The sequence below is a fragment of the Lepisma saccharinum genome, chromosome 8 (genome assembly GCF_977018435.1).
Source record: "Lepisma saccharinum chromosome 8, izLepSacc3.1, whole genome shotgun sequence".
In the NCBI taxonomy this organism is placed as follows: Eukaryota; Metazoa; Arthropoda; class Insecta; order Zygentoma; family Lepismatidae; genus Lepisma; species Lepisma saccharinum.
Genome location: NC_139236.1, coordinates 76583770 through 76596600, shown reverse-complemented (window position 1 = coordinate 76596600; position 12831 = coordinate 76583770). Strand labels below are relative to the sequence as shown.

The 12831-nt window shown below is 44.5% G+C and overlaps 1 protein-coding gene across 4 annotated transcripts in view; it reads right to left on the bottom strand.

The window, feature by feature from the left end:
* Positions 1-12831, bottom strand: part of LOC145991161 (uncharacterized) — a 275164-nt gene that overhangs the window by 104310 nt on the left and 158023 nt on the right. For all 4 annotated transcript variants that reach the window (XM_083126990.1, XM_083126989.1, XM_083126991.1 and 1 more), the window contains one exon: positions 1828-2566. In XM_083126990.1, the coding sequence (XP_082983116.1) occupies positions 1828-2566 (739 nt within the window). The remainder of the gene's footprint in view (positions 1-1827; positions 2567-12831) is intronic.

The window sequence follows — 12831 nt, the reverse complement described above, 5'->3', positions numbered from 1 at the left end:
GAGGAAGAACAGTTTGGTTTCAGGAAAGGAAGAGGTACAAGGGATGAAATTGGTTTACAGAGGACCATTGGGGAAAAATATTTAGAGAAAGGAAAGGAGGTGTTTGTAGTATTTGTAGACCTGGAGAAAGCCTTTGATAGAGTGAATTGGGTTAAACTTTCAGAAATTCTGAAGAAAATTCGTGTAGATTGGAAAGAGAGAAGACTTCTAAGCAACTTATACATGAATCAACGAGTTAAAGTGAGAATAGGAGACGAAATGACAGAAGACTATGATATTGGAAAAGAGGAGTACGCCTATCGCCTACTTTGTTTAATATCTATTTAGAAGATATAGTGAAAAATTGTTTCCTGGGCACAGGAGGTGTCAAATTGGGAGAAAGAAGAATAAACTGCATAAGATTTGCTGATGACATGGCATTATTCGCTGAGGATGAAATAACCATAAATAGTATGTTAGAAGAGTTAAACAGCAGCTGTGAGCAATGTGGGATGAAGATAAATGTAAAGAAGACTAAGACAATTGTTATAGGACGGAAACCAAGGAATATTAATGTGAGAGCAAACAGTGAAAGAATCCAGCAAGTGGATAGCTTCAAGTACCTCGGATGCACTATAAGCAGTGACATGAGCTGCAAACAAGAAGTGAAAATGAGAATCGCAATAGCAAAAGAAGCTTTCAATAGAAGAAAAAATTGTTTTTTGTGGACCCATGGATATAGGTCTAAGGAAAAGATTAGTGAAATGTTTTGTGTGGAGTGTAGCACTATATGGTGCAGAAACCTGGACGTTGAGAAGAAATGAAGAGAAACGACTCGAAGCTTTTGAAATGTGGACATGGCGAAAAATGGAGCGTGTAAAATGGACGGACAAGGTAAGAAACGAAGCTGTACTGAAAATAGTTGGTGAAAAAAGATCTATGCTGGAGACCATCAAGAAGAGGAAAATAAAGTGGTTAGGACACTGTCTAAGAAGGAACTGCCTGCTAAGAGATGCCTTGGAGGGAATGGTTGAAGGAGGAAAAGTCCGTGGAAGAAAGAGATATCAGCTTATGGATGAATATATATATATATATATATATATATATATATATATATATATATATATATATATATATTCTTTGTTGAACAACTATCATGCTTTTATATTACTTGTTACGTCTATATGTGCGTAGTGCCCAGAAATACACACACACGGGAAGCTGAAGTGTCCAATCCTCAACCGCCAATTTTCAAATAAGCATTAGTTATCAATATGGAAAGGATTTTAAGGTGCAAAATTATGGTCGGGAAAGGGTTAAAAAGGTTCTGAAATTGTTTTCAAAAAGGTGCTGATAAAAGGCCTTTATTCAATGTTCTCTTTCTCTGCGCCTTCTGTATATAAGGCGCGCGGACCGCATAGAGAACTGTGGTTCTGCCGAATAGGTTTTGTTGAGGTTTGTATTTTCCCACGCGGGTTTTGCTACATTATCTTGGGAACTATTTGGGCTGCAACGATTATATTATACTATTTTATAGCTCTTGTTCTGCTCTACAAAATGAGACTATGGGATTTTATGTAGCTGCTCAAGAAGAGTGAAAATCATTTATTTTTCTGTCCATTTCGTCCATGAAAGAAAAGGACGGAAAAAGGTGCTGAAGCATCAAAGAGAGAGTAAAAAAGGGATAAAGGTGCTAATCTCACAAAAAGGTGCAACCAAGAAAGTTCATTTTACTTGATTTCATGTCCTAAAATACATATCTCAAACGATCGGCACGAAAACAGCTATATTTTTGGAAAGCTGCTGCACCTTAAATCCGTTTCCTAGTTATCAGATAGCAATACTCACCAGACATGTAGATGACTAGTCCAGTGGCTGTGAGTATAAGAAACGCTGAAAACAGGAGTATGCAGCACAGAATTGTCGTCCGCCGTTTAGAATGGTCACTGGGTATGAACTGCAACTTCCAACTCCGGAGCAAAGGTCTTTTCTTCAACTTTGCGGGACACACGCCGAGGTTTTTAGAAGACCTCCGGTAGTTTCTTCGGTTCTCACTGCACGGACTGGACGCGTAGTAGCACGCTTCCGGGACGCTCCCGGAAACTGTCGGTATCGGCGAACCCGGAGCCGAAAGATCAAGAGTCGAGTTCGCGGCGACGAGGTACTTCTTGATTTTTCTCGAGAGCGTCGACGGTACGATTTTGTCCCTGGCACTGGCCACACTGCCGCCGACGCATCTCCGCGAGCCAGCGACACTGCCGGTTCTCTTGAAGGCATATTCTTGTGAAGGCACGATAACTGTCCCGCTGTCCGCTTGAGATTGTGGCGCCACCAACGCACCGAGAACTTTGGTCCCACCCGTTGTGAAGGATGTGAGGTACGTGTCCGAGAACAGGAGCAGTGGATTTGCATAGCACTTGCTCCCTACTGGCTCTTCTGGCAGCAGACGCTTGCTGGGGCTGAGTGGGGAGGGGGTTGCGTAGGTACCGGAACAGGAAGTCCCATAGCTGGCGCTGCTGGGTCTGTGAACAGCTGGCCTCTGTGGACTTGGTGGAAGAACATCGTCCTGGAAGGCTGGATTGTCCATCTGGAAGAAACAATAATTTTGCATAAGAAAACTGCCATGTTCGGTGATGAATACATAAAAATTGCGTGGGGTGATCCTAAAATTCGAGGAATTGTTATGATGAACGCTCTTCGGGTTGAAGCAAAGAAAGGCCCACGCAGGAAAATACTGTTCTCACGTAGTTTATTTTCATGCAGTCCTCAAGGCTGTCATGTGGGGTACGTCAAATAAACTTTGCTCAACGAACATTGATCTCTTACTGAGCGAACAAGCTTTAACTTCGCTCAACAAAGTGTTGAATGATTAGTAATTATTAATTATGCAGTGCAGATAAGAAACGAGGGACATGTTACAGAATGAGGATGTTTTCGTCGGTTTGGAAGGCAGAATTTACGAATTCCGTCAGTTGCCTCATCCTGTGGAACCGCCGGATCTTAAATCACATATACTGGAATTTGGATACTTGCGCAGCCGAACAGATCTTGAGAAGATATTAATAATTTTTTAACGGTCAGTTCTCGTTTGAAATCTTGAGTGATGACATCCAACTCCGGCGACAAAATCAGGTATGTCGGCGAACCGGCCACCACCGATGTCAAAGTTAACCCGTACCCTTGTTGATAAGGTCTATGGCCTCTGCATATTACGTCTTTTCGCCTGCTGGTTTCTGAATTCCTTCTGTGATAAAGCAAGCAACGCGAAATCATCAGCAACAGCGTCCACGTGACTTACCACTTAGTGGTATGACCACATAATTGTGCCTAACTCCGTATAAATGTGTTATTTGTATTGCGCATTCTATGGCTGCATTTCGACTAACAACGGGAAAGAAACGAATATGGGTTCGGTGGTGTTCGGCTGACATAGTTTACTTTCGTGTCTTACGGAGCCGAACGCTGCTCGCGGTAAGAAAGAAACTCGAATCGCCATCCTGAGGGCTGGGGAAAATAGCAATTGAGGGTTCTTGACGGCAAACGAACCAGAAAAGCGCAACGCTTGGCAATATTGATAGAAGGCAGATCATGTCAGTCGTACTTCGCAGCTGAGATTGCCACCTGCTTCAGCGCGCGCACACTTTCGCTCCTAGGATAATGCTGGAGGCGTAGTTACTCTCAAGGTCAGCGGGTAATGCTGGAGGCGTAGTCACTCTCAAGGTCAGCGGGTAATGCTGGAGGCGTAGTCACTCTCAAGGTCAGCGGGTAATGCTGGAGGCGTAGTCACTCTCAAGGTCAGCGGGTAATGCTGGAGGCGTAGTCACTCTCAAGGTCAGCGGGTAATGCTGGAGGCGTAGTCACTCTCAAGGTCAGCGGGTAATGCTGGAGGCGTAGTCACTCTGAAGGTCAGCGGGTAATGCTGGAGGCGTAGTCACTCTCAAGGTCAGCGGGTAATGCTGGAGGCGTAGTCACTCTCAAGGTCAGCGGGTAATGCTGGAGGCTGGTTTGATTTGATTTGGCGTTTTAAGTCCACTTTATGCGAAGTAAGGCTAATCGGGACTAGACCTACAGTTTAAAGTGGGATCCGAACCACTTGTGCCTCCACCGGGTATCGAACCCGGGACCCCTTGATTACAAGGCAATGATGCTACCACTGCGCCATGGGAGAGGCACTGTAATGCTGGAGGCACAGTTACTCTCAAGGTCAGTGGATAATGCTGGAGGCACAGTTACTCTCAAGGTCAGTGGATAATGCTGGAGGCATAGTTACTCTCAAGGTCAGTGGATAATGCTGGAGGCACAGTTACTCTCAAGGTCAGTGGATAATGCTGGAGGCACAGTTACTCTCAAGGTCAGTGGATAATGCTGGAGGTACAGTTACTCTCAAGGTCAGTGGATAATGCTGGAGGTGCAGTAACTCTCCAGGTCAGTGGTTAATGCTGGAAGTATAGTAACTCTCCAGGTCAGTGGATAATTCTGGAAGTATAGTAACTCTCAAGGACAGTCGCCAGCTACTTGGTCAGATTAAAGTCTCAAGGAGACGAGTCTTTCGACAAGGTATCGTTCACGTTCTGTTGGCAGTACAATCGTTTGTACGAGCACCTGCTCCCAGTGCAAACACGCCACATGCCATAACCTTCCACCGTTTCCGACCGCTTTGATGTTTGCCAGGAACCCATTCAGCCCGCGACGGACCAACCTGCGTGGGGCATCGGAGGAAATTGCATCGCAAAGTGGTTTCGGGATGAAGACATCGAGCGCCCCATCACTCATCCCGCTGCATCCATTCGGTCGGCTGAGTGCTTTCTGTTCGCGCGTCCTTTGTGGGCTCTGGTCTTGGGTTCAATTTGTGTACCGCTGGGAATAGAGGAAGGATGCTGCCCGTTATTCCAGGCAGCGGCCATTGATTTTCGACACGAGAGAGGGAGAGGAAAAAACAGAAATGGAGTTGTGTTTCCGCCTCGTTCTCTCCTGGGACCCTTAAGAGTAATTTTCGACGTGTTCGGTGTTTTCAGAGCGCGTAACGCAACGGCTCCTAGTGAAAGAGTATTGTTGCCAGATACCAATTTGAAAAGGAACAGATGACAAACTCTGTGACCATTTTCATCGTGAAATGCTTTTAGATCAAGGTTGATGCAAAACTAAAAGTGTAATTTGGATTTCTGAGCAGCAAGCAGCCTGGATCTCTATTTGAGAAACTGAACTCAAATTCGAGCAGTCATCAACACGTAACGCAACGAAAAAAAGTCTGTTACACTGTACATAATACAACCACTTAATGAAAGTCGTATACCGTGTCTGTAACTGCCACTAAAGAACATCTCTAGCATTCATCCGAAGCCATAAGCTGCCAGTAGATGAGGCCATAAGCATACGTTAAAAAAAACAAAAACATTGTTCACTAGCAAGGCAGCGAAGTACTTTATCACGAGCAACTTTTCAGTCACAAATATGCTCATTGTAAACTCCATTATTATTACTTTATCCAATTTCATTTCACTTTACTGTTATTACTTTATTTTATTCATTGTTCCAGCGAAAACAATGAGAGAGTACTGTAAAGAGCACAAGAGAGCAAGGGAGGCTGGGGAAAGAGCACAAGAGAGGCTGGAGAAAGAGCACAAGGGAGGCTGGGGAAAGAGCACAAGGGAGGCTGGGGAAAGAGCACAAGGGAGGCTGGGGAAAGAGCACAAGGGAGGCTGGGGAAAGAGCACAAGGGAGGCTGGGGAAAGAGCACAAGGGAGGCTGGGGAAAGAGCACAAGGGAGGCTGGGGAAAGAGCACAAGAGAGGCTGGGGAAAGAGCACAAGGGAGGCTGGGGAAAGAGCACAAGAGAGCAAGGGAGGCTGGGGAAAGAGCACAAGGGAGGCTGGGGAAAGAGCACAAGAGAGCAAGGGAGGCTGGGGAAAGAGCACAAGGGAGGCTGGGGAAAGAGCACAAGAGAGCAAGGGAGGCTGGGGAAAGAGCACAAGGGAGGCTGGGGAAAGAGCACAAGAGAGCAAGGGAGGCTGGGGAAAGAGCACAAGAGAGCAAGGGAGGCTGGGGAAAGAGCACAAGAGAGCAAGGGAGGCTGGGGAAAGAGCACAAGAGAGCAAGGGAGGCTGGGGAAAGAGCACAAGAGAGCAAGGGAGGCTGGGGAAAGAGCACAAGAGAGCAAGGGAGGCTGGGGAAAGAGCACAAGAGAGCAAGGGAGGCTGGGGAAAGAGCACAAGAGAGCAAGGGAGGCTGGGGAAAGAGCACAAGAGAGCAAGGGAGGCTGGGGAAAGAGCACAAGAGAGAAAGGGAGGCTGGGGAAAGAGCACAAGAGAGAAAGGGAGGTTGGGGAAAGAGCACAAGAGAGCAAGGCAGGCTGGGGAAAGAGCACAAGAGAGCAAGGGAGGCTGGGGAAAGAGCACAAGAGAGAAAGGGAGGCTGGGGAAAGAGCACAAGAGAGCAAGGGAGGCTGGGGAAAGAGCACAAGAGAGCAAGGGAGGCTGGGGAAAGAGCACAAGAGAGCAAGGGAGGCTGGGGAAAGAGCACAAGAGAGAAAGGGAGGCTGGGGAAAGAGCACAAGAGAGCAAGGGAGGCTGGGGAAAGAGCACAAGAGAGAAAGGGAGGCTGGGGAAAGAGCACAAGAGAGAAAGGGGGCTGGGGAAAGAGCACAAGAGAGAAAGGGAGGCTGGGGAAAGAGCACAAGAGAGCAAGTGAGGCTGGGGAAAGAGCACAAGAGAGCAAGGGAGGCTGGGGAAAGAGCACAAGAGAGCAAGGGAGGCTGTGGAAAGAGCACAAGAGAGCAAGGGAGGCTGGGGAAAGAGCACAAGAGAGCAAGGGAGGCTGGGGAAAGAGCACAAGAGAGCAAGGGAGGCTGTGGAAAGAGCACAAGAGAGCAAGGGAGGCTGGGGAAAGAGCACAAGAGAGAAAGGGAGGCTGGGTAAAGAGCCCAAGAGAGAAAGGGAGGCTGGGAAAGAGCACAAGAGAGAAAGGGAGGCTGGGGAAAGAGCACAAGAGAGAAAGGGAGGCTGGGGAAAGAGCACAAGAGAGAAAGGGAGGCTGGGGAAAGAGCACAAGAGAGAAAGGGAGGCTGGGGAAAGAGCACAAGAGAGAAAGGGAGGCTGGGGAGCAAGTAAGGCTGGGGAGCAAGGGAGGCTGGGGAAAGAGCACAAGAGAGCAAGGGAGGCTGGGGAAAGAGCACAAGAGAGCAAGGGAGGCTGGGGAAAGAGCACAAAAGAGCAAGGGAGGCTGGGGAAAGAGCACAAGAGAGCAAGGGAGGCTGGGGAAAGAGCACAAGAGAGAAAGGGAGGCTGGGGAAAGAGCACAAGAGAGCAAGGGAGGCTGGGGAAAGAGCACAAGAGAGCAAGGGAGGCTGGGGAAAGAGCACAAGAGAGCAAGGGAGGCTGGGGAAAGAGCACAAGAGAGCAAGGGAGGCTGGGGAAAGAGCACAAGAGAGAAAGGGAGGCTGGGGAAAGAGCACAAGAGAGAAAGGGGGCTGGGGAAAGAGCACAAGAGAGAAAGGGGGCTGGGGAAAGGGCACAAGAGAGAAAGGGAGGCTGGGGAAAGAGCACAAGAGAGAAAGGGAGGCTGGGTAAGGAGCACAAGAGAGAAAGGGAGGCTGGGGAAAGAGCACAAGAGAGAAAGGGAGGCTGGAGAAAGAGCGTAAGAGAGAGAGGGAGGCTGGAGAAAGAGCGTAAGAGAGAGAGGGAGGCTGGAGAAAGAGGATAAGAGAGAAAAGAAGACTGGAGAAATAGAATAAGTGAGAAAAGGAGACTAGAGAAAGATAATAAGATGAAAGGAGAGGAGAAAGAGAATATGAGGAAAGGAGACTGGAGAGAAGAGAGAATAAAAGAAAATGCTAATGGAAGATGGACATATAATAGAAGGAATGATTTGTAGAAGGAAAGTATAGTGGGTGAGAAAAGGAGGTTGAGAGAAGGAAAGTAAAGGGAGAAAAATATAATGACAGGGAAAGAAAATGGGAGATACACATAATGGGAGTGAAAAATAGGAAAAGGGAGAGGGAAAGAGAAGAAAAAGAGAGAACGTGTGTGAGAAACAAAATATGTTCATCTGCCAGAAAGAATGGGAGAGAAAATAAATGAGAAATGAGATGAGGGGCATGAGAAGACGTAAGAAGAGAAATATATTGCGAGACAAAGCCAGTGGAAAAAGAAAGAAAACGTGCGCGTGTGTATATATGTGTGTGTGAGAGAGAGAAAGACAGACAGACAGATAGAAATAGAGATTTAGAAAGAATGAGAGAGGGGAGAATGAGTGGAAATAACAATGAGTGAGAGAGAGAGAGAGAGAGAGAGAGAGAGACACACACAGAGAGAGAACACACAAATGCAGCGATTTGCCAAAGTTTACATACAACTACTACAAGATCTCTTATCGAAGAATTCGGTCATACGTTTTCTTCCGATATCACATCTAAAGAAAAATTATGCGATCCTTTGATGGATTGAATATATTGATGTCCATCGGTCACGTCATTTCACGTGTGCGAGTTCAGTAGAGCAGAAATGGAGGGGGATTCATCGGTCAAGATACAAGGTCAATGGCCTCCAATTTTCGGTAGCCAAGTCCTGTCAGGGCCATAAAAGAATTCCCAACTTCTGAAAACTGTTGGCATAGCGCTACGGGCGAGTACCGTGCATGTACCGCCAGCACGCCATGGTTGCTACTACGTGACTCAGTGTTGCCAAGTCATCAATTCAATTTTTCACTGGAAAGGTGGAGAAAGTTTCTTATGAAACTAACAAAATAACACTGTGGTAGGGATTATAAACATCTTTGACGTTGTCGTCTCGATATACAGGGTGTCTCAAAAGTAATAGCGCAAACTGACACAGGTGAAACTACACAATAATAGAAGCAAAAAAAGTCTCAGTAAATATGGGTCTGCAAACGAGACGTTTTCGAGATAATAGCGAATGTGTGGTTACAAGCCGCCACTGACTTCATTTTTTGTAAACGTCGTCCTAGTTGGTAAAATGCTAATAATGTGTGCGAATGTGTGGTTAGAAGCCGTCACTGATTCATTTTGTAAACACCGAGTGCTATGCTCATTGCGCGTTCCGAGGTTTGCTATTTGTTTACAAAACAGAACATTTCCGAGAGGTGGCGTTGGAATCAAACAGGATGGATACAATCAGTACACAGTCTAGCCATGAGATCTCCAATGACTTTTCTTACTGTATTATTAGCATTTTACCATCTAGGACGACGTTTACAAACAATGAAGTCAGTGGCGGCTTGTAATCACACATTCGCGATTATCTCGAAAACGGCTCGTTTGCGGACCAATGTTTACCGAGACTTTTTTGCTTCTATTATCGTGTACTTTCACCTGTGTCAGTTTGAGCTATTACTTATGAGACACCCTGCATATATATCCTATGGACAACATGTACAGCATGTTACCGCACACACTTTCACTGTGTGTAGACGTCATGAAGGTAAACATTTTTTCAGACTAATGTTTTTCTTTTCGACGCTTCGCTTTCAAGTACGATCCCTCGATAAACGGGAATTTATCCTGAGTATGCAACCACGAAGCACAGGTTCATCTTTGCCACAAATGAATTGACTTCGCAATTAGTTTCAATATATGCCATATCTGTAACAATCAGATACAGTCACCGGTAATAAAAATGGGACAAGGAAACGATCATTTCAGGATCCATAAAAAGGTATCCCATTTCCAGGATCTAGGTACCCCATACCAAGAAATTGCGAATCAAACAATATTTACTACGAGTCTGTGGATCAAGCGAATTGTACCTGAAATACCAGGAACATATACAAGGATAGAATTTACAGTACCGAGTGGACAAACCATCATTATAACCTTTAATGGTTGTATATAAATTGGTACAATGTGGTTACAATATTAGTTTTTTTTTTTTCTTTTCTTAATATAACTGTTATGTTAACCCTAGACCTCGATATAGGGAGGGACTGGGTTCATCGAACTCACGGATACTATTTCTTCCCAGGAAAGTCATGTTGATACTTACTTCCTGTAAAATTTGTAACTGTCTTTAATTCTGTGCTCCTTATTTTAAAGCAAAAAACTTTAAAAACGTAAAAAATAAAAGAAAAATAAATGTTTCTCTTGTGGACTGCAGGAGCCAAACTCATGGGAGCATTAGTGGTACATTTTCTAATATGCAAATTATATGTTTCTCACTATGGAGTAAGCGATAACGTAATTAGAACATTATGTGAATGGATAACATTACATAAACAGCATTAGCTATGTTATTATTGCAGTTCAACTTGAAATTTTAAAATAATGATTTTCGTATAAATACACTTTGCAACAAATAAACATTGTGTTTCAATAATCTAACATTAAAGCGAAATAGTGATATATACACGTAGAGTCCAGCGCAGATAATTCAGCCGTGCAATGCGCGACAGAACTAAAGAAGCAGTGTTGCTAATGGAGCAGATAGAAAAATCGCTGCGGTGCGCCGATGCACAGCTGTTACGTACAACAATAAAATTAGAGAATTCAGGTCTATCTAACGTTGAGTTTTAAACGTCATGCATTATACCAGGACTAGGATTAATATGTACTAACAAGTGGCTTTGTATGTAGCTACATACATATGGACTAAAAATTCGCAAAATATGAACTAACACATAAGTAAAATTACCAAAAATGCTGCAAAGAAGACTTCTTCATACGATTCCTTATTTGAGTGATTTCAAACAAAATAAAAAAATATATAGCCTATATTATTTTTCATTGCATTAATGCACTGGTGGCGTTCTAACTTTTCACTCCCAAAACCCGTATACACTGGTATGGAACTGCAACGGCAGATAATAACATGCCAACGTGTTAAACCGCTACAATTGCACCATAACACTCCTCCTGAAGCAGTATTATTATTTCCTCTCTGAGATCGGCGACAGTCGGTTGCCTTTGTTGTACATTTACAAAGGATGCCGGCTTCCACAACAATAACAAGTACATATACTGCCACTAGACGATAAGCTGCGCGGCTTTTTCTTTTGTTATGAACCAGGGCCGGCGCTAGTCATTTTGCCTCCCTGGGAGGTGGCGGCAGATGGCGCTCTATTTCGACCCCCCCCCCCTCCCGGTCATTACGCAGCAACGGAAAATTGAAAATCAATATATTCCTAACTAAAACATCAAAATATAAAATAAATAATGAGACTTCTTATGCTATTTCAATACTATTCAGCGCAAAAGAATATCTCGCTCGATCACAGTTTTCAATAGGCTTATTTTTTCTTCTCTTCAAATTTTGCCGCTCTGGGCGATGGGACGGTTCGCCCTCCCCTTCCGCCGGCCCTGCTATGAACTTGGTCACCCATCAAAGCATGGCAATTTTAACACAGAAAACAATATGTATCGCATTAAGCAGCAAAAATGACAGCCTCCTCTATGCAATTTCTACAAGAACACGTGCCGGAGCCAGAGTTGAAATGATGTTGGAGCCACATAATTTATTTATTTTGAATAATTCCAAAATTATGAAATATGAACAATTTGTTGCTGCTGTTCGCTGCTCTCTTGCCAAAATGCTTTATTGGGATGCTAACACCATGACTGGCTTCCTCCTTCATGAACTCGTGCACGTTGCTTAGAATTTCCCGAGCTTGGCTATGCAAGGTTTTTGATTTCAACTTCGACAGAACTGGAGGCATTATGGAATTTAACGTTCATTAGCAAACACACACTTTTACATAAACACACGCAATACACGCACACAACGTCAAACCGGTCAAATACTTAGTATAAAATAAAAATATGGTGCTTCCAATCCAACAAAACTCACCGCCACTTTACCTGCCTTTTCCCCTTCCGTGACAGAAATAGTGCTTCATTATTACAGTTGGCAACACTAGTTACTAGCTAGCCAATGAACATGCACTGCATAAAAGAAGCAAGCACTACGCCGTGCTATATTGCCACATTAGCGTCCCTACCGAACGGTGGGAACCGCTAGCTGGAGCGCTATTCAATTGTTTTCAATGATGTTTGCGCGAGTGTGTCCAGGAATGGAATGACAATGTGGCAACAATAGCGAAGGTTTTCGAGCAGGGTAGAACACATGATGCTAAGAGAGAGGGAGACGAAACGAAAATTCGTTTCTACGCAACGGCAAATTTACGTGTGTGGCACTCTAAGTCACACGCGAAGCATTACATTTTTAAAAAAAGCTCTTTTGTACTTAGAATATTAAAGAACATAATGCAAAGAAAAAATATCTACTTTGCAGATAATAGGATGGGAGTATTAGAGTTAAATAACAAATTTACTGTAATATTATGGATTTACTGCTATGTTCTAGTACATTACTGTGTCATATACAGGCACGTATCCAGGAATTCCTTTCGGGGGGGGCTCAACACCATTTTTTAAGGGGTATAGTAAGAACCTCACAATTGTATGTTCAAGACCAGTGGTGGCAATTGGGTTCCAAAACGGGGGGGGGGGGGGGTGCGGAGGGCGTTACAAGGAAAGTTTACTTTCTCTTGGTAGACAAGGCTTAACATTAAGAGGCTATAATGTTGAGGCAAAAAAATGGGGAGCAACTATCCCTTAAATCGTAGCCACTGTAAGGCTGTCATTTTAATCAGAACGTGAAATCAGAAATTTTTTTTACCACTCGACTCCTCTATTTCCATGCATTAACATCGTTTGCCGGAAGCATCTCAGTAGGTGTGTTTGTCCATTTCTTCCCACCAGGAATAAAAACATCTATGGTGTCTTTGAGTGTTTTTACGAAGCTGTTACACATGCACGGGATGGACAATCCACTCGACAACGCGAGATTCAAATTGTGGGCTGCGAACTGGAAGCAGACAGCTCTCGAATATTTCTCTCTGATTCGAG